At 37.6% G+C, this 19,317-nt stretch overlaps 4 protein-coding genes and 1 pseudogene across 6 annotated transcripts; 1 reads left to right on the top strand and 4 right to left on the bottom strand.

The window, feature by feature from the left end:
* LOC104787809 lies at window positions 6,126-7,354 on the top strand. Its single transcript, XM_010513452.2, has 2 exons — window positions 6,126-6,517; window positions 6,943-7,354. Exons 1-2 carry the CDS (start codon window positions 6,197-6,199, stop codon window positions 7,090-7,092), a joined length of 471 nt encoding a protein of 156 aa, XP_010511754.1. The 5' UTR covers window positions 6,126-6,196; the 3' UTR covers window positions 7,093-7,354.
* LOC104787808 (probable E3 ubiquitin-protein ligase XERICO) lies at window positions 8,693-9,556 on the bottom strand. The gene has a single exon (XM_010513450.2). It carries the CDS (start codon window positions 9,272-9,274, stop codon window positions 8,879-8,881), a length of 396 nt encoding a protein of 131 aa, XP_010511752.1. The 5' UTR covers window positions 9,275-9,556; the 3' UTR covers window positions 8,693-8,878.
* On the bottom strand, window positions 9,677-13,961 carry LOC104787807. 2 transcript variants are annotated; one of them, XM_010513448.2, is made up of 16 exons: window positions 13,660-13,960; window positions 13,392-13,545; window positions 12,497-12,653; window positions 12,291-12,408; window positions 12,045-12,194; window positions 11,684-11,788; window positions 11,494-11,577; window positions 11,311-11,426; window positions 11,121-11,222; window positions 10,917-11,030; window positions 10,770-10,826; window positions 10,602-10,668; window positions 10,436-10,489; window positions 10,262-10,336; window positions 10,141-10,176; window positions 9,677-10,018 (listed from the first exon to the last, which is right to left on the bottom strand). In XM_010513448.2, the coding sequence occupies exons 3-16, from the start codon at window positions 12,514-12,516 to the stop codon at window positions 9,902-9,904; spliced, it is 1,215 nt and encodes a 404-aa protein (XP_010511750.1). In that variant the 5' UTR covers window positions 12,517-12,653; window positions 13,392-13,545; window positions 13,660-13,960; the 3' UTR covers window positions 9,677-9,901. The 2 variants fall into 2 exon arrangements, with proteins under 2 accessions (XP_010511750.1, XP_010511751.1); XM_010513449.2 differs by lacking the exon at window positions 13,392-13,545 and having other exon boundaries at window positions 13,660-13,961.
* Window positions 14,849-17,796, bottom strand: LOC104787805 (chloroplast sensor kinase, chloroplastic-like). Of its 2 annotated transcripts, XM_010513446.2 has the most exons (9): window positions 17,287-17,795; window positions 17,035-17,196; window positions 16,646-16,954; window positions 16,483-16,548; window positions 16,313-16,381; window positions 16,131-16,223; window positions 15,827-16,032; window positions 15,467-15,740; window positions 14,849-15,362 (listed from the first exon to the last, which is right to left on the bottom strand). In XM_010513446.2, the coding sequence occupies exons 1-9, from the start codon at window positions 17,722-17,724 to the stop codon at window positions 15,117-15,119; spliced, it is 1,863 nt and encodes a 620-aa protein (XP_010511748.1). In that variant the 5' UTR covers window positions 17,725-17,795; the 3' UTR covers window positions 14,849-15,116. The 2 variants fall into 2 exon arrangements, with proteins under 2 accessions (XP_010511748.1, XP_010511749.1); XM_010513447.2 differs by lacking the exon at window positions 14,849-15,362 and having other exon boundaries at window positions 15,622-15,744; window positions 17,287-17,796.
* Window positions 18,125-19,317, bottom strand: part of LOC109132930 — a 3,448-nt pseudogene continuing 2,255 nt past the window's right edge.

The raw sequence follows: 19,317 nt of genomic DNA, 5'->3' as shown, positions 1-19,317 counted from the left end.
CTGATCAAAATCATCTCATCTTTTATTCTCTTTTTTTTTTTTAAACAAAGCTCTCAGGAAAAATCTTTCAAACTTAAATAAGGGAGAGGAGTACCAAAATTTTTTCTTTTCTGAAATCTTACTTGTCAGGTATGAACAAGAAGTCAAGCTCTATGAACATCAATCTCCTTGATGAGGTAAAAAGAATAGCGCAGAAATTACCTCAGGCTTTTGTGGATTCTGTTGGAAATTTGGATGTCTCTAGTTCACTGGTCAGCCATTGGATTTTTCATTAGTCGGATTTGTGGATTCAATCTGCAGCATTAATCAACCAAGGCAATACACTAAAAAGAAAAATCATAGTTCCCAACAAAAATTTGACTTAATAAAACCATTTTTTTCTGACTCTCAAAAACAAAAACGTAGTTAGTAACTGCCTCTCCCAGACTTAAACAACACTGTCCCCAGTGCTATCAAGTAAGAGATTGGCGAATAAAATAAAATAAAATAAAAATAATTCAAAAGAAAAAGGAAAAAGAAAAAAAAAAACCTAACAGTGGGTTGCCTCCCACTAAGCGCTTGTTTTCAGTCATTAGCTTGACTGTGTCGGATCTCAAGCATCCGGTGGATCAGAACATGGCAGTAAATGCTTCCGAGAGAATGTCCTCTTCATCCAAGGTGGTGTGTAGGCAGTAGATGAATGAGGTCTACAAAGGACATGAGGAACAGGACCAGGGCGGGACTTAGGTATGGGTGGCTTTCTTTTATGTCCTGCAAAATCATCAACAGAAGAAACAAGCGCTCTACGATAATCTCGTGGCTTGGTTAACTGCAAAACAATTTTTGTACCTTTGAAATTCTTATTGATGATAGGAAAAGGTTTGGGAGAGGGAGATGCATACCTTGGCCTTACCTGTGGGTTCTGGACTGTGGAATTGTGAGATTTCAGCTTTATAACTGGTCTAGGACTTGCAGCTAAGGAACCAACTCGAGAATTTGTGGTTGTGGTCAAGTCTGAACTGATTCTGGAAGGTGTGTCGATCGATGCAATGCTTGGCCTGCAACTTGTGTTTTTTCAACGATTCTGCAGCTTTCCTCATCAATCCGTGTTTCCATTATAAAAACATCATCTACCAGCGACTTGTCATGGATCAGAACCTCATCATAGTCTCTAGTACTGATTAGATGATCCCCACTCCAATCCTCAAGCTTAACAGCTTGCTTGCTCACTTTCTCAACAGTCTCCAACTCTTTGACATACCCAGCAGTAACGTCTTCATGAAGTTCTATGAGCAGATCATCATCAGAAGCAATTTTCATAGAAAATGTCTGACCATCAATAGTGGGAACCCTTCTCAGCTTGTCCATCTCAAAGTTCATGACCAAATCATCCACATTCAGAGATATGTGTCCTTTCTTAACATCAATGATGGCACCAGCTGTAACCAAGAAAGAGCGTCCTAAGATGAGAGGATCAATAGGCTCTTTGTCATATTCCAGTACCACAAAGTCAGTGGGAATCATGCATTCTCCAATCTTAATCGGAATATCCTCTAAGACACCTTCAGGAATTCTGCGGGATCGATCAGCTAAGATAAGAGAGATCTTAGTTGGCTTGAAATCCATCATTCCAAGTCTCACAACAACAGAATGGGAAATCAAGTTAATACTAGAGCCAAGATCACAAAGTGAGTGAGGAAACCTTCCTGTGGAGATAGAGCAATCTAACACAAAACTTCCTAGATCTGGTAACTTCTCTGCAATCCTACTATTAATCACTGCACTTACTTCCTTAGAGACAACCACCTCCTGCTTCTTATCCTTCTTCCTCTGTAGATGCTGCTTCAACAGAATTGAGCTGACATCCTTTGTAAGCAGTGCTCCTTCCTCAGGACTCAAACCATTGGTGACCATTCTCTTGACATACCGCTTAATCTCAGGAGAAAACTTGACTGCATCAATCAAAGACATCTCAATCATTACCTTGTCCATCATAGCCTTGCATCTAGCTTCTTCAATCTCCTGTTTGGATCTCCTAGGCTTAGGAAAAGGAACCTTAGGCTTATAAGCTTTTTTTGAATCAGATGGTGGAACTGGAACAGAAACCGTAGCTGTCTGTGGGGGGTGTCGATCGATGCTGACATTGTGTCGATCGACGCTTGATTGAGTTTGCATCGATCGATGCTCTTGTGTAGTGTCGCTCGATGTTGGATCAACTAACGTATCTTCGTCTCCTTCCTTCACCAAAATCGCATTACAAGCATGCTTAGGGTTCGACTCTGTTTTCCTAGAAACAAATTCCTCTTGTCTTTTAACAGACCCAGCAGTCTGAATCACTTGATTCTCCAGCTTCTTGACATGAGTGTTTAATGCACCGAACTTCCCAGTCAGCTCAGTGTATACAGAATCAATCTTCCCATTGAAGNCGTAAAAAAGAAAATAAAAGAGTTGTAAATCAATAGGAATAAACGCTAGGCTTAGGAAAATTCTCAGGAAATCATGGAAGATCAGATAAATTAANTTGTTGTTTGGATCTCCTGTGAAGAAATTCTTCTGACCAAATCTCTGATTTTGATACCCAGCTCCATACACATAGTTGACACCTTCTTCTCAAATCTCTGGCTTTGGCTCAAAAGTCTCAACATCTTCAGCAAAATGGACTTTCTTTCCAACAAGAAGGTTATGCACTGTATCCAACTTAGCATTCACTGCAGTAAACTGATTTGAATCATGGCCTTCATGTGCTCTTTTCTGCTCTAGGTCTGCATTCTTAGTGCTATTGCTTGATGCTAGCCTTTCTATCAGCTTTTCAGCGTCATCCGGGTACATTGTCTTGAATTTCCCATCACTAGCAGCATCCAAAGCCATCTGATACCTCCAATCAATACCACTAAAGAAGATACTGATCAACTGCACCTCTGAGAAACCATGATGCGGACAATCTCTCTGGTATGCCTTGAACCTTATCCAAGCAGCTTTGTAAGATTCAGCAGGCCCTTGTCTAAAGGTAGAGAGCTTGATCCTCAGCTCATCAGACATCGCATCATCATAGAAGTAGTTCAAGAATACCATCTTGATGTCATGCCAGGTTGTCAGGGATCCTGGTTTGAGCTGCCTTAGCCAATGAGAAGCTTCCCCAGCAAGAGAGTAGGGGAAAAGCTTGCAGTATAGATAGTCTTCTATGACTCCATTATCCTTGATGCTTGTGACTATGTCCTCGAAGTGTTCAATATGATCTAGAGGCTTTTCATGTGGCAAGTTCTTGAATGGCCTTTGTCCAACAAGAGCGAAGTAGGCAGGCTTCAGCTCAAAATCATTCCTTGGAAATGGAGGAGGGACAATTGCGGATCGGTTCTCATAGAACAAGTCTGGTATGTTGAAGTCCGCAAGAGTCTTGACAAGCTCTCCACTGTTGTCATGTCTGCCCTGAAGGTTCTGCTGGTCATTACCATCCAAATCTACACCATTCGCACCGGCTTGGACATTGCATCGCTCGACGCCAGCATTGCGTCGGTCGATGCCATCCTGGTTGTGTCGATCGATGCTATCATTGCGTCGGTCGACGCAACCTGCATTATCATCGACCATGACAAGTTCTTCTTGAATAACCCGCCCATCAGCATCAAGTTTTTGGCCTAGTTCGTTGCGCACATGACCCTCTTNTAAAGATAATGAATCCTAGATAAACAGATCTAATAATCCATGAAATCCCTAATGAGAAACTCTAAACCNTAGTATGATTGTGTTGGCCATCTTCATTGACTTGGCTGCCTTTGTGTTTTCACGCTCTAGTTCTCCTTACTCTTGGTTTGTAAGCTTAACAACTGGACCAGTAGGATTTTTCCTGGTNAGCATTAAGAGATTAAAGGAAGAAGTAAAGGAGTTATGAGTCTTCTCAGAAGGAGTCTTGATTCTTCTCTCCAAAAGCTCTCTAAAATTCTCTCAGGGTTTTTGCTCTCAAAAGTTGCAGGGAAAAATAAAGTTTAGGTCTAAACAATGACCATAAAAATCCTATTTATATTCCTAAAACACGTCCAGGGACTAATGATGCAAATATAGAAAACTTTGGGGCAGTTTTGTAAATCTTCACAACTTGTGGGAAAACTTCCGATTTCGTCTTTGGCTATGCATCGATCGACACATATGAAGCATCTTGATCTGGTCTCCCAACTTCGTAGCTCAGTCTCAATGCTTGATTATACTCCAAATCCTCCTATTTAGCTTCGTTATGCTCTCATCCATGTTAAATCTTATAAAGACTCAAAAGACTCTAAAAATACCAAAAAGACTATATAAATAAGACTTATATCATGCCTAAAAACACCTAAAAACACCTAAAAACCATGATATATCATATTTTTATCTCTATTTTTAGAATAATTCTATAATAAAGGTGATTTTACTCCAGCGTATTCCTCTATCATAGAGATTGCTATTTTTTCTTCTACATATAGAAGAAAAAAACAGAGTTCATAAACTATGGGTTCACCAATGGGCTGGATTATTCCCCCAGTAATTACCCAACGACCACGGCTACGGAGAGCACAACTCTCTACTCTTAATTAATATATTAGAAAAAAATAGTTAACTACACAAAATATATTAGAATGCATTTGCCACACACATTGTAACTACAATAATGTCTTCACACCAAAAAGAATGGATTTGTCTGGTAACATGCACCAACAAATATAAGTTATGTGATCAATACTATAACTATCAATCTGCTCAATGTTATGGTATACCGTGAAAACCATTATTTGCAGACTTGGAGTACATACTTGTTCTCCCTTGTAGTTCTAAAATTTTCGAGAATAAAGAGTTAGTTGGATTGATTTTATGTGTTCCATTCACATGAGAAGGAGATAAGATTAATTAACCTGAATAATTAAAATTTTAATTATGAATCAAAATAAATAGTAAGTGCCTTGTCTCCCTAGAGATACTTTTGAACCTCATATATAAATGTTGGTTACTTGTCCTGACTCATACTGAAACATTAGACAACTGTTAGTGTAAGTGAGCTTTGAAATCTTTAATTAGTCCATCTCACCATTCATAAGCAAGTGTGTGTTCTCCATACGGCTTAACGTGGCCATATTAGTACTACCCAATACTCATGTGACCCACGTTACAAGCTAGCGTTTTGGGAGTACACAAGTAGAAAATGACTTTGTCCATATGATTAGGATCTAAAGTCTAAACACTTTTAATATAAATATGAATGTCAATCTTAAACTCAAAACAAATTTGATATAAAACCAAAATTAAAACCCGTAATAAATACAACTAGCCTAGGTTAACTTGCCACTTTCATCATTGATCTGCTTCATCAATATCCCGCCACTTTTGGAATTGGAATTTCGAAATGTGAATGGGATCAATCTTTAATTAAAAAGAAGAACTGAATTAGAGCAAAATGTCTATTCAACTTTCAGGATGGTGGTGATAGAAAAAAGGATAAGATTCAGATTATACCATGATATTAATAATTAATCTCCAAATGGAATCATATCGAACACTAATTAATTAACATGAAAACTAGCCTACTATAACTACAATTACTGAAACACCTGAAATATTTCAATCACTTATCAATATCAAAGAGAAGTAACACAAGTAGATATGTATATAAAGAAATTAAACATGCTTGATAAGTTTATGTCTTCTTGGTAAAAGCTATCTCGAGTGAATATATTGTTGGAATAAGGGTTAGTGTGTTCCTGAAAAGGTTGGACTTGGTACACCTTAGCTTCTCTCTGGTGCTGACTGCTGGTTCGATGACCATATCAAAAACCCGTAGTAAATAGAACGAGACTAGGTTTAATATCCAGTTTCGTATTACACTTAAATCAATTCAGTAAATTTGGAGTAACATCCAAAGAAAAAAAACATGCCAGAGAAAGAAGAAAATATAATTAGAATTTCTCAATGGAATTAGACTGATCATGCCTTAAAAAGAAGAATGGAATAAGAACAAACATATCTACCCAAAATATGGTATGGTGGTGGAAGAAAAAAGAGATGAGAATAAGATTCATATCATATATATTATGTTATATTACGAATAATTTACCAATAAGGAATCATATCAAAGACTAGTAAAACGAACACTTGACTTATACGAGACTTGTGCATTTATAAACACCTGAAAGAGTTTAATCACTTATCCATATCAAAGAAAATTTAACACAAGTATATATACATAAAGAGCGAAATGCTTGACAGGGTTATCGGAGGGGTTACCGGAGGAATTACCGGAGGGATTGGAGGGTTAGTCGGAGGGGTGAGGGACGGATACTACGAAAAGGATAAACGGAGAGGCCGCTACGGCTATGGCTTCGAGGAGCACAGGGAGGTTGTGTCTCGTGTGCAGACCGATGGAGGCTACTCTGATCGTCATACCCGCTACAATCACCACAAGAGGCTTCCAGCTCACCACATGCTCCCAAACTCTAACGTGGAGGAGTTCTATGAGAGCAGACAGACCCACCACACCACTGCGTTGCCGTACCAAAGCAACAATTACCACCACAACGTAAGCGACAATCTCTATGGTTTCATGATCTTACTAATCATGCTATGACGTTTTGTTATATATTTTTTTCCAAGCTGTCTATAACTATTTAAAATTCCTGAAACTTTATGCTAAACATTTTGTTAAATAAAACTATTGATTCTTGACTTTTATATACACACATAAAAAATAAAATTAAAATAAAAACAAAAAACCGTTTCAGAGTCATAGGCAAAGGAAACAATGGTTTTGACCTTCGGGCCGTGGGATTTTAAAGCTAGTTTCTGGGGAAAAAAAAAGATAATTGTTTTTTTTTCTATACTAACAAAAATAAAAAACTAACACAAATTTTTAATCTTACGTAGAGCCTTCAAGAATTGTCATCCTTAACCATTATTATTATTATTATTATTTTTAATGTGGCTAGCTCAATGATCACTGTGTAGGGAAAAATGGGTAATGGATGGCAGGGGCAGCATGAAGATGCATACAACGACGGGTACGGTGGGATGAAGCAGCAGAACAGGCTTATGGCTCCTCAGGTTCCAACACGCCAAGTGTACATGAATCCTATTCAAGACGGCCGCTACCACTAAACACAAAGACAAGGATTAAGGGACTCTAGACTGCACCCAAATACTCTGCCGGCTCATATATATAAAATGTTAATGATTATATATGTATCCTGAATAATAAACGTGTAAGATGTATGTGTGTGATTGACATGTTTCAGTATCGTACCAAAACAAATAAGGGACCTTTGAACAAAAAAAGTGTTCTCTTGTTTGATGACCCTATGATTACCAAGGAGTGTTGTTGTTTGCTGCTTATGTTTAATAAAAGTGATGTTTATTATCAGTTGATTTGTATACAGAGATGCATGATTCATCCAGACATGTATGATTTCATTGCAGCATAAGACTAAATCGAGGTGACCAAAAAAAAAAGAAGCATAAGACTAATTTCAAGCTTAATGAGATTCTTTTTCTGGCCTTGATCAAGAGGAAAATTCGTCAATAAAGTGAAATCACAAATCTAGTACCACTTATTTAAGAGAGACTCTTCAAACTTTGCAAGCATTAGATGCGATTTCTATCATAACGATTGAAAAAAAAGACCACTCCACAACAAAGATAGACCTTTAAATTGAACTTATCCCCATATTTGCTAAAGTTACGGTCAAAACACGCAATGTGATCCATTATTAATTTAAAGCATCTAGTTCGGTCCAAAACCAACAGGAACTCTCGTTTACCGACAGGAATAACCAACATATTTGTGATCTACGTCTCTCTCCTTGGAGTTTACTTTAGTTGTATTTTGTATCCTTTATAATTTCATGTCTGTCGTTATTCCTGTGGTAGTTGGTAAAATGATTTTGTAATCAGTAGATTAGGTTGTAATCGTTCTGTCGGTATAAAATCTTAACAAAAAAAAAACTCTCGTTTACCGTTGTCAGTTTGTTCATGGGCATATATACCTTTGGCAACTATCCTCTAAAACCATCGGCCCAACTTTTCAAAATTTTCCATGTTAAGTTGGATTTTCCTCTTCTTGTTGAATATTACTAAACCATATAAAGTTATACAACAATAGACATGTGCGTCTGCGTCTATCTATATATTTAGTGGCCTAAGCCTCCAAGGAACATTGGCCAAACCTGGAATAATCTAAAGGAAGAAAAGGTATCGGATTCAGCCTAATCCTTAAAGACTCTAATACAACACATGCATATATATATAGTCCCTCTGATGATTTCAAATGTAGACGGAGCAACAAGAAGATAAACCAAACAATCTTAATTCCAATAGCAACAATGGTACTCGAGAGCTTCCTTCAGCATAAAGCTCATCATCATCATCATCACCATCGTCACCAGCATAGGAACTCGATGGTTGAGAAACCGTATCATTTAGTTATGGAGTATGAAGACCTGAACCGTGACGTTATGAAGGCGTCATCACATCATATGAGGAAGGTGAAGAGTGAGAGGATAGCAAGAGATGAGGATGTTGACAAAGAAGCAGAGAATTTCATCAATCTAAAGCACAAGAAATTCAGCAACTGTATATAATCTCGTTTCTTTCGTGAAGCTTAGTATTATTCGCTTAATATATGTGATTTGTGTAATAATTGTGACATCCACTTTCATTTTGTATAACAAAACCGATGTATGATAGCAGTTGTGAGTATGAATTACATAAGATCAAGACACAGCTATTCAAAGCACTTTTATTTAAGTAAAATAAAATAAAAAAACTCTTCCAAAATCCACGAAGTGGAACACAACAGAATCTGAGTTTCCCAAAATAGAAACCAGAAAAAAAAAACATTAAAAAAATGGTGAAAAGCCATAAAAGGAAAGTAGAGTAAGATCCATAGCTAAAGGATGGATCTACAGAGAGGACATGTGGTGTGGTTATTACCAAACCATTTATCAAGACAAGCCGTGTGAAAGTAATGCTTGCAAGACACTAACTCACTCACTTCCTCCTTCTCTTTAAACCCACATAGACACACACAACACTCCAAAGCTTCTCTCTCCTTCATGCTTCCTTTCACACAAAGAGTATCAAAGTGTGTGATTAAGATTCTACTTCTTTCTGAATCCTCATGATCTACGCCATCCTCTATGTTCCTTGCCTCATTGTTATCAGAGCTCACCACTTGAAGAACAGACCTTACCATGTTCTTCAAGATAGACACCGAAACAACTGTGTTCATCACTAGCATTGGCACTACTCCATCAGACGCCGTCGGGTAATGAGAAAGACCCATTCTTCTTCCTAAAAATACTTTCTTTCAATTTCTTGAATCTTCAGGAGATGAATTTGAGATCTTTCAGAAGCTTTAAAATATAGAGAGCAAATGATCAAGTTTCTTTAATCCAGCCACTACTGTCTAATAATCTTCTGGCTTTTAACTATCGGTCTAAACGCGTGGCATGACGCGTAAGGTACGAGACCAGACCAACACATGATTGTGAGTGTATCGCGAAAGTCTCTGACACGTGGTTCTGCGCAAGTGCTTTGTGGAAAGCTTCTCAAGTTCCTGTTCGTCAAGAAACCGACACGTGTGACTCCACTGATCCATGGAAACATAACACGCCACACCATCTTTGTAACACGGCTCTTTGCCACTCACTTCAGAATTTACTTGTAGATAAAGTAAAACTCACAATGCTTAACATAGTATACACATCACATGCCACTAGTTGCACTAGTGCTGGATGTTGATACACAAGTGCTTTACTGGATCAAAACGTTCATCTTTTTGTTTATTCGATGGAAGGTTGTGATGGGTATATCTACTACATAAACATATACAGACTCTATATGTAAATGTAAGACACTATGAGAACTGAATTTGTCAGCGTCTTGGCTATTTAAAAACTCTCCTATTTAATTAAATGGATGTTGCCGTTGAATTGGAGGAGCCTTGTAAAGATTTGAAATATTCCTTTTCTGCGCTAGCCATTCTACTCTGGAACATTGTCCATTCCTTTTTGCATCTATCCCTCACCTGCAAAACCCACACAATAAACACATTGAAGTCGCTTGTTACACAAGTTATGCGTCTTCTGCACAAGTCACAACACGCAATTCTCAGCACAAAAGAGAGATAAAAAAAAAAAGCTTTGTTACCCCTTCCCACGGTGCTTTTCCGTCCGTCGCTTCACCCTACAGATAGCCACACATAGAGGTTAAGGTCAAACAGATCACGAAGGCAGAAAAATGGACATAGAGAGAGTTCTATGGGGCTTACTTGGTTGCCAAGGGAAGGAAAAGATTGATGAACGACCCACTGAGAATCTACTACTCCTATCTTCTCATGTGCAGGCTGCATTTTGGTGTAAATTTAGTCAATTAGCAAACGATGTAATTAAACGAAAGTTTCTTTTGCGTGACAAACAGCGAACTGAAAGTGTCTAACTCTTACCTCAACACATCTTCTTAGTGCAAAGTCAAGTCCCCAACCGTGAACCAAATCATTCTGTTAAACAGTTTAGGTAAGGCATATAAGTGAGACTGACAAGAAGAGAGGTTTAAAGAAAGGGGAGAGAAGAGGAATGAAAAATGAGCAAACAGATGATGAAGTAAGGAACCTGGATCACGTGCCACACGCATCGCCAGGCGTCTCTAGAAAATACAGGAGCCATGATCTCGACGAATCTGCATTTATCAATGACACAAAAGTTCGAGACTAGTTAGTTCCCCTGTTACAGGGATAAAGAATTAAGTAGTAACAGGTAGAAAGAAATGATTCTACATACGCAGCACATGGAGGGAGATGAGGATCTGAGCACCATCCAGGTCTCTCTTCTGTTATCCTAATAAGTTTCAAAGTCCAGAGTTTTGTAAAGATCATTATACATAAAACTAAACATGGCCAGAATCAGAGGGATGTTTGTTCATCATACTTGTGGACTTCCATATCTCCTCTTCTCTTTGTCATCTGCCACGTTAACCCCTGGTTTGGTTCCAAGCCAGGTTGGGAAATCTCCAGGCCATGTTTCTTCACCATCTTTATGTACCTGGGAAAAGGGTAATCAAGATGATCACAACATATCATATATAAAACAAAAAAAAGGGAAAGAACCCATAAAAGGTTTAAAACAACTTACTCTTCTGCATTAAAATGCTCTACCCCAAGGTCTTCATCCCAGATGAATATATAATCATATCTTGCTACAATATCAGGGTGCAAAAACCTCTTTGCATACCACCTATCATATTTCCAGGTGCCAAGAGAGTCAATAGTCATAAACATCACCAAAATATTTTCAATCATAAAGAATAAAGAGCTGTTGATACCATTTAGTCTGCTTTCGAACGCTAATGTGTATAGCAGTCTTCGACCATTCAAACTCATCCCACTCGGTTACTTGGCCGTCATAATGAAACAGGACAATAGTGAAGTTTCCTGAAAACTGTTGAGAAGATGATAAATAATTTATGACGTGAAGTCAAAACATCAAACAAAGGGAATGAACCAACCTTCTTGACACAAGCATCGATATTTGCTTTCTGATTAATACCCACTGTAAAAGTTGCAAGGTATCTTGGTTCACTGGTCAAATCCTGAGGAAGAAAAAAAGGTATCAACATTACAATACTTTTATATATCATGTAATGCAGCTAAAAAATGGTTTTGATGCTATTAGAAATGAATGGTTTAATCACACACCTCTTGTGGTAACCCCCATAATCTGCGCAAATAGAAGTCTGATTCAGCAGCAATCATACCTGGTGGCAACATTTCAGCACCACGAGGATTTGAAGGTACCCAAATCTGCAGAAAACTCAGAAATGAAACATGAAAACATGGACAGATACGATAACATTACTTAAGAAAACACAATAATAAAAGGTTAACAAACACATGTTGTTCTTTTCATATCTAGTTTCCTTCAAGTTTATGAAGGTCAAATCAAAATGACTAAACTATGTAAGTTATCTATTAATTCATTGAATTGGTAGACCAAACTTAAAAAACTACTGTAAAGTTCCAAAACATTCGATGAATAAATTAAGGAGTAAAAGCGTGCCTTTGATTTGTCTATTGGACTGGATGAGCTGCTATCATTATCCTTTGATGATGACCAAGCTTTATGACTTTCTGGAGTTGCAATTGTCGAACCCTTTTCCTCTATATATGAGAGATCGTTTGAAGGAAGAAAGTTTGTTGGGAGACTCACCTGAAATATAAGAATAAGAACTTCTGCAGATGAACAAGAGAACAAATCTAATCAAACACAAAAAGAATAGGAAGAGAAGGGTTTTGATTCTACAACCTTGGTGATTGATAATGATGGAAATGATATTCCAATCAGAAAGCCAAAAGTTACTCCAAAAAATGCTGTTGCAATGATCTTCATCCCATCATTTGATTTCCTACTAGTACTAATTGAACTGAAAGAACAAGAAACAAATATAAGGTTCTCTGAACCTCTTGAAAGACTGACCAAATTCATCAAAAAGAGAAGGACAAGATCATGACCTGCGTGAAAATATTCCCATATCTTCTGATTGTACTTCAAGAAGAGGTTTGTCACCCACTGGGGTTTCTCTCTACTGTAGTAACTTCAAGACTCAAGGCTCCTCCTGACAGTAGAGAAGCCAGGAACCTTCTATGTGTAACACCACGAGTCCGTTATCTAGAGAGGAAAAAAAGAGGCTTTTGAATAAGTTCCAATGCCAAGAAGAAGAAGACACAAGATGGGCAAACAGATTAGGACCACCATTTAAATGGAAAAACTGGTCATCATCCATCCACACTATCTAAATGTCAAAAAAGTAAGTCATTATCGTAGAACCTACAGCTGAATACAATAGAGTGCTTCTAAACCAACCAGGGGATATAAAGGCTTACAACACCAAACTATTGACCAGACTATATATACCCATAAGTCAAAAACAAACTAAGTAGATCATTCCCTTAGAACAAGTAACAAATCATGTGCTTCCCCTTTGACAAAAGCAAAACAAACCCTCCCTCTCAAAACTAGGAGCTATACAATCAAACCAATCACAGAACATCATGAATCACAAAAAAAAACAGAACACTTTCCTTAGATTGCAAGACACACACACAAAAAAAAAAAAAACAATTAAACCCAAGATAAAGTCAGCTCTGTATCACATCTGATTAAGAGAACACAAACTTCAAATACCAAAAACTAATCAAAAGCAGACTAAAGAATACTAAAAGCGCAATGAAACAGAACCAAATGGTTACCAAAATAACAAATTCACCAATCGCATAGGCTAAGCTTCCACACACACACACACACACACAAAAAAAAAAAAAAAAAAATCCCAAATTTCTTCGATAAAATAAACAGAATTATCCTACAAAAAAAATAAAAGGCGTCACATTTGAAACCGATACTAACCTGGGATTAATCAAAGAAAAGGCCACAAAACGAGATGCCTCAAGAACCAAGTTGAAGAACACGAGATAATCGCTTCTCAACGAAACCCAAAAACCCCTCTTCGCAAAATTCGAGACACACACACACAAACACACACCCCCGTGATCGCCTTCGTCTAGAGAACACCAAAAACGTGAGACGAGGAGGAGAATGAATGATTAGGAAACGCTTTTTTTTTCAAAATCTTTAAATCCAAAAAGAAAGGAATGATTTTTATTGAAACCCTTACCGAGATTTCTTGACTTTTCCCTTTTCAAGAAATTCAAAAGAAAAGTTTAGGTTTTGGTGACCAACTAGGGAATTTTCTGGGCGTGTATTTTGGGCTCAAAGCTGCTTCTTCCTACAATTTAATTTTCAAAAAGGCAAACAAAAAAAAAAAATTCAATATCTTTTTTTTCCTGGGGTTTGTGTTCGAAATCCCCAAAACGACAGAGTTTTTATAAAAGTGTGTCATGATATGATTGGTTTAAAAACTTGAAATGCGCGTAAAAGCAAGCACAACAACAAAATTAATATAGGACCCGCCCGACACGACACAACTCGCATTTCCGTGGACCGTACTTGGTCGACATATAATGATGCCAATCAAAACTTTCACAATTATACTGTTTTGATATTTTTTATATGTTAAGAAAGAATCAAACAAATCTATCAAACTCACTTTTTTGAAATCTGTTAGTTTGTCATATTCTTTGCTGCAATTTTTTTTTATAGAAAAGAAACAAAACAAGAACAAACCAAGAAAGTTTGCGTTTTGCAATATCTATCCGGAAATCACGCAAAGATAAGAAGATAATGGTAGAAGAAAGCAACATAATGAAGATACATTGTTACCTTGAAATTGTGTCAGTGTATACGTTTTCGCTAACCAAAGTTTTTTTTTTACTTTTTGTGGAGAAATGTGTATAAATATAGAGAGGTTGGTTGGAATTGTTAATGGCATTGCTATATTTTGCGGGATTTAAATAAAACTCCAATGAAAAGTTTGACTATTATGTATGATGATGGGATAAATAGAGTTGCCAAACTATAACAAGGAAAGTACCAAACTGAAGAGTCCACTTTCTTTAATAGGAGAGGTCCCCCCCCACTTTCATTACTTGCTTTTCGTACATATTATGTTCTCATCAATTGAATTCGTGACATGTTTTAGCAAATGAAGTTATAAAAAAATTGTGACATTGGTTAAAAAAAAAATGGCAGACGGATAAAATGATGCAGTAAAAAGAAGCCAATTGAAATTGGATGAGTTCCTAATAGTATTCGAAAGGCTTTTTGATTCACTGAAAAAGGTGATACTGGTGATATGTTCACATTCACATCACAATCAAATACAAAACACAAGATAAACAATAAGAAGTGCCATTTTCACATTCAAGATTCATAAACTGTGTTTGGTATAATAGAGCTATTTATAATAATCAATAAGTAATCTGTTCAAGTCTATGTTACAAAATACAAACTCTATTTATATTGCGTACATAAGAATAGAGCTGTATATTTACGTTACAATGTCCACCTAATGTAGTTGTAGACATGACTCTCTTAGGTTATGTACATATTATGTTGTTTTATACACACTGATCAACAAATCACAAATAGACTATACATTGGCCTCACTACACACAGGCAAGCAAAATACACTGCGGCTAAAAGATTCACAAGGCAAAGAGAGGGAATTGAACTCTATCCTTCATTGGCTTCAGATACTGCTTCGGAGAAAGGAGGGAGCCAAATTTCTACACGAGTACCCCCAGCTCCTACGGCTGCATCAGAGCTGCGAGGGGATATAACCCTGAGCACGCATCCGTAACTCTCCAGGATCTCTCGGGCTACGGTTAAACCAGCCACAAAGTTCCATGTCATATTGTCTTCAACCATGTTTTCCGACAGGAGTTCTGCTCCAAATGGTGTTAGCGAATGCATTTGCGTCTGCATTGATGTACAATTTATGTTAAAAAGCAATATGATTCTGGTAAGACCACAAACTTAAATACAAGTTAAAAGCAGCAGAATATAGGTTTGATCTTGTTTACCATATAGCGCATATCAGGACCATCGTCATCAATTACTACCAGACTACCACCAGCAGGAGCACTGGTCGACAAAATTTCAACTTTCCCCCCAACATGAGTGCGCAACATAGCACCTTCAATGAGATTGCTCAGAGCCTGCCTTAAAGCTGGTTCTTCAACAGCAACTTGCAAGGAAGCTGAGTTTTCACCTAGCTCCACAACTCTTTGCTGAGTAAGGGCTAGTGGTCTCACAGTCTCGACCATATCTAAAAGCACATTAGAAATCTCGCATGGTCTTCCTGACATAAATGAAAGAGATAAGCTCTCCCAACACTTTGTTTTGTAGCAAAGACGTTCAGTTAATTGCTAGGAAGCTTGTACCTTATGCTGTGCGTTAGTACAGGTGCTAAGGCCAGAGGTGGCATAGGCATTTCAGAATCATCTGATCCAGAACCCAGGGAAAGGCGTGTACTTGGGATTTGTGACCCATCAATGGGGTCCTTTTGTTCATACATTGATCTCCTTGTTTCATTCTGTGCTTTGTTTCTCTTCTTCAGGGCTTCTTCGTTGTGGCGGACTATATTAGCCTGAAAATGAAATGCTTTGTAAATATACACATCAAAAAAATCAATTTAGGTAATAACACTCACAAGTACCAAAAGGGACAAAGTAAGAGAAGGTGAACCTTTGTCAAGTGAACTGCATCCTGAAGTTCTTCAAGAGTATCTTTTATTTGATCGCCTTGAACTATTAAGTCTTCAACAATATCATGTGAAACCTACAAATGTACAAAACCCCAAGTCAGTCTGATACTTGCAAGAATCAGGGAGAATAACAATTCCAGCCACAAATGTTAACTGTAAGGACCTGACTTCTCTTCGTGTGAGTTGAAAGCATTTTACTTAAAGTCCTGATGGTAGAGAGCGGACCACGGATCTGCCAAAACACACAACAAACAAAATGCATGATATAAACTACAAGGAGACGTTAACATAAGATCTATGTGTGATAAGTTAACAAAGTGTGCGGCTTTGTACCTGCTCCACTAGCTTACTCATCCTCACATTGCTTTGCCAAGATGACTGTTGAAGTAACATTGTTTTCTACACATACCCACAAAAACAAAAGATCAATAAGGGTTAAAAAGAACCAAACACACGCAATGCCATCAACAGACGAGACATGATAAAAAAAAACAACCTGATCCATGACATATGCCATAGCCAGAGTCCGCGAAATATTAATGGCGTAAGATCTCTGCTCTGCAGTGAACACCTTAACCGATGGAAGTTTAACTTTAGGTGATTTTGTATTAGCTGAAGCAGGCAAAGCATAAGCTTCCTCAGGGGAAGGAAAATGCTTTAAACCACGCGGTTTCTCCTCCTCCTCCTCTTCTTCAACCTTCTCCTCCTCGGCTTCCACAGGTAACTCCGCAACCAAGAAACCAACAACAAACGGGTGTTTCACCATAGGAAACACAGCAGCTCTATGCTTATTCACAAGTTCCACCTATCATCATCATATTATGTCAACAACAAAACGATAAGTGAACTCAAGTTTTAAGGCAAAGGAAGAAGAATAACACATACTTGTTGACTAGAAAGTGATGCTTCAGCAGCTCGTAGACCAGCAGGGATACCAAAGTTCCCAACTAAGATCACAACGTCTCCAGCATTAACACTTGGGTAACATGTGACACGACGCAGCTCTAATCGATCCATTACATAGCTACCAGCTGGTCTTACATATATCTAAACCAAAAACAAAACAAAAAAATCCCAACTTTAATTCATGAACACTCTGTTTTGTTCAGGTAAAGAAAATGAAATAAGAAGACGAACCGAGAGGACTGCATTTGGATCCACGATTTGACGAAAGAGATCTAATTGCTCGAGACAAAGTCGTTGAAAATCAGGACTTGGTAAGATAATCTTAGTCTTGAGATGGTCTTTCTCAATCATCTGTGTGAACTCTACAGGAGTAGTTGAAGCTCCACGAATCGCGGAAGCTATAGCGGAGGCAGAAGCCACCATGGTCTCTCCTCCGGGTTCTGAATCTTCATTGGGTACAGTGTGGTTCACGTAACGGAGACCGCGTGTGAATATAGAAGACGACGACGAGGAAGAGGGTGAGGAAGAGGAGGAGGAGGAGGAGGAGGAAGATGCATTGAGTAGCTTGATCGAAGGGTTAGAAGGTCTAGGGTTTGGAATACAATTGGAGAAGTGTAAATTAGGGTTGGACGAAAGAAGGGTCTGAGAAGCGATTGCGGAAAGAAGCATCACTACAGAACACGACAGTGGAGTTTTTACTTTGTGGCTGAGACTGAAACTCTCGCGAGGAAGACGATGCGATGATATTATTATTACACACCAAATTACCAATAAAACGGCCACGTATTACAACACTTGCGACAACGATGTCAGAGTTGAAAACGCCGTCGTTTATTATCTGAAACAAAAACAAGTACTGTATACATTATGTTTTTTCTTTCCTTTTAAATTAACAAGATGTTTAGATCTAATTTTTTTTTGATAATTTTTGAGTAATGATTACATCTAAATTTTTTTTGATAATGTCCTTTTTACAATAATTTTTTTTTAATGCTCCTACATTTTACGTATTTTCTATTATACCTTTTTCAAAAATGTTTATTGATATGTTTATGGCGGTTTATAGTGGCTAGACTCTCAAATCATGTTTATAAAATCCTTTTAAAACTTTGTAAAATCTCAAATCTTGTTGCGAACTCGGTAGTTCGGGAACCACCACTTCTTTGTGGTGTGAGAAATACGAAGTGTAGTAATTGATTCCGACAAAATCAGCTGAGTTTTTCAATTTTCTTTTCTGCTCATCGGTAAATTTAGGTAACCTATGTCCAACAGTATCTTTCATTTTCTGTGGATAGTCTCCGAATCTCGTTGTATCCAAATGCCTAGAAAAAAATAATATCAAATTGAACATTTGAAATTCTGACTACAAGAAACAACAAAGAGAGCCATTTATTACCATCCCATAATAAAGTCAAGGAACATGCGTCGGTAAGATCATGTGCCTCGAACCAACCCGGACTATGAGCGATACCAATCTTCCCACCTTTACACTGTAATTCACAAACAAAAACCAAATTGTACGTTGAACATACAGCCGGCTCAGTAATACTTAAACACATGGGTGAATTTGCTAAAGGCACATCTATTTATTTAGATACATGAGGAAATAAAAGAGAACATTAATTCACCTTCGCATACTTGAAGTATGTACAACACATATGTATATACCTTTTTGCATTGTCTGAAAACTTGAACGGCTTCTGCGTGAGACAAAAGCAAGTTGTGGCTGACGAGGTAAGCTTCATATCCAGACCGTCCGTCCTGGCAAATTTTGTTGATATATTTAGAGCATCGTCCAGGAGCTTTTTTGCCTATGTCATAACCAGCACGGCTAAACACCCATGGTTCGTTGAAACTTGAAAGTGATCCAATGCTTAACTTTTCCACCGTATTCGTTAAATACAAATTCTGAATATTCCCTAAAATCTTTCCTGCAATTGTTGTATCAATTACATGTTATAAAATATGTGTAATGGTTGAAGAGAGTCTATTTGATGGTTATTCAAATTTTTGATTTCGCGGTCAATATAGCGATGTTCAACTCAGGTCTGGTTCGAAGGACAAACAGACTTAACAAAAATTCTAGTCACCATCTTTTTTATGTATTTTCTTCAAAGATAATGTTGATTAAATTTTATGGCTAATACTATCGGAAGAGTCCCTTACTATATTTCGAGGTAACTTAGACTATATGTTCGCTTAAAAATCCTTTGTATTCGTCTTCTAAGTCTTGTGGAGTTTTTTTTTTTTTTTTTTTTTTTT

The sequence above is a fragment of the Camelina sativa genome, chromosome 5, assembly GCF_000633955.1.
Source record: "Camelina sativa cultivar DH55 chromosome 5, Cs, whole genome shotgun sequence".
Classification (NCBI taxonomy): domain Eukaryota; kingdom Viridiplantae; phylum Streptophyta; class Magnoliopsida; order Brassicales; family Brassicaceae; genus Camelina; species Camelina sativa.
The sequence above is the reverse complement of the archived record's forward strand: the minus strand, read 5'-3'. Positions and strand labels throughout refer to the sequence as shown.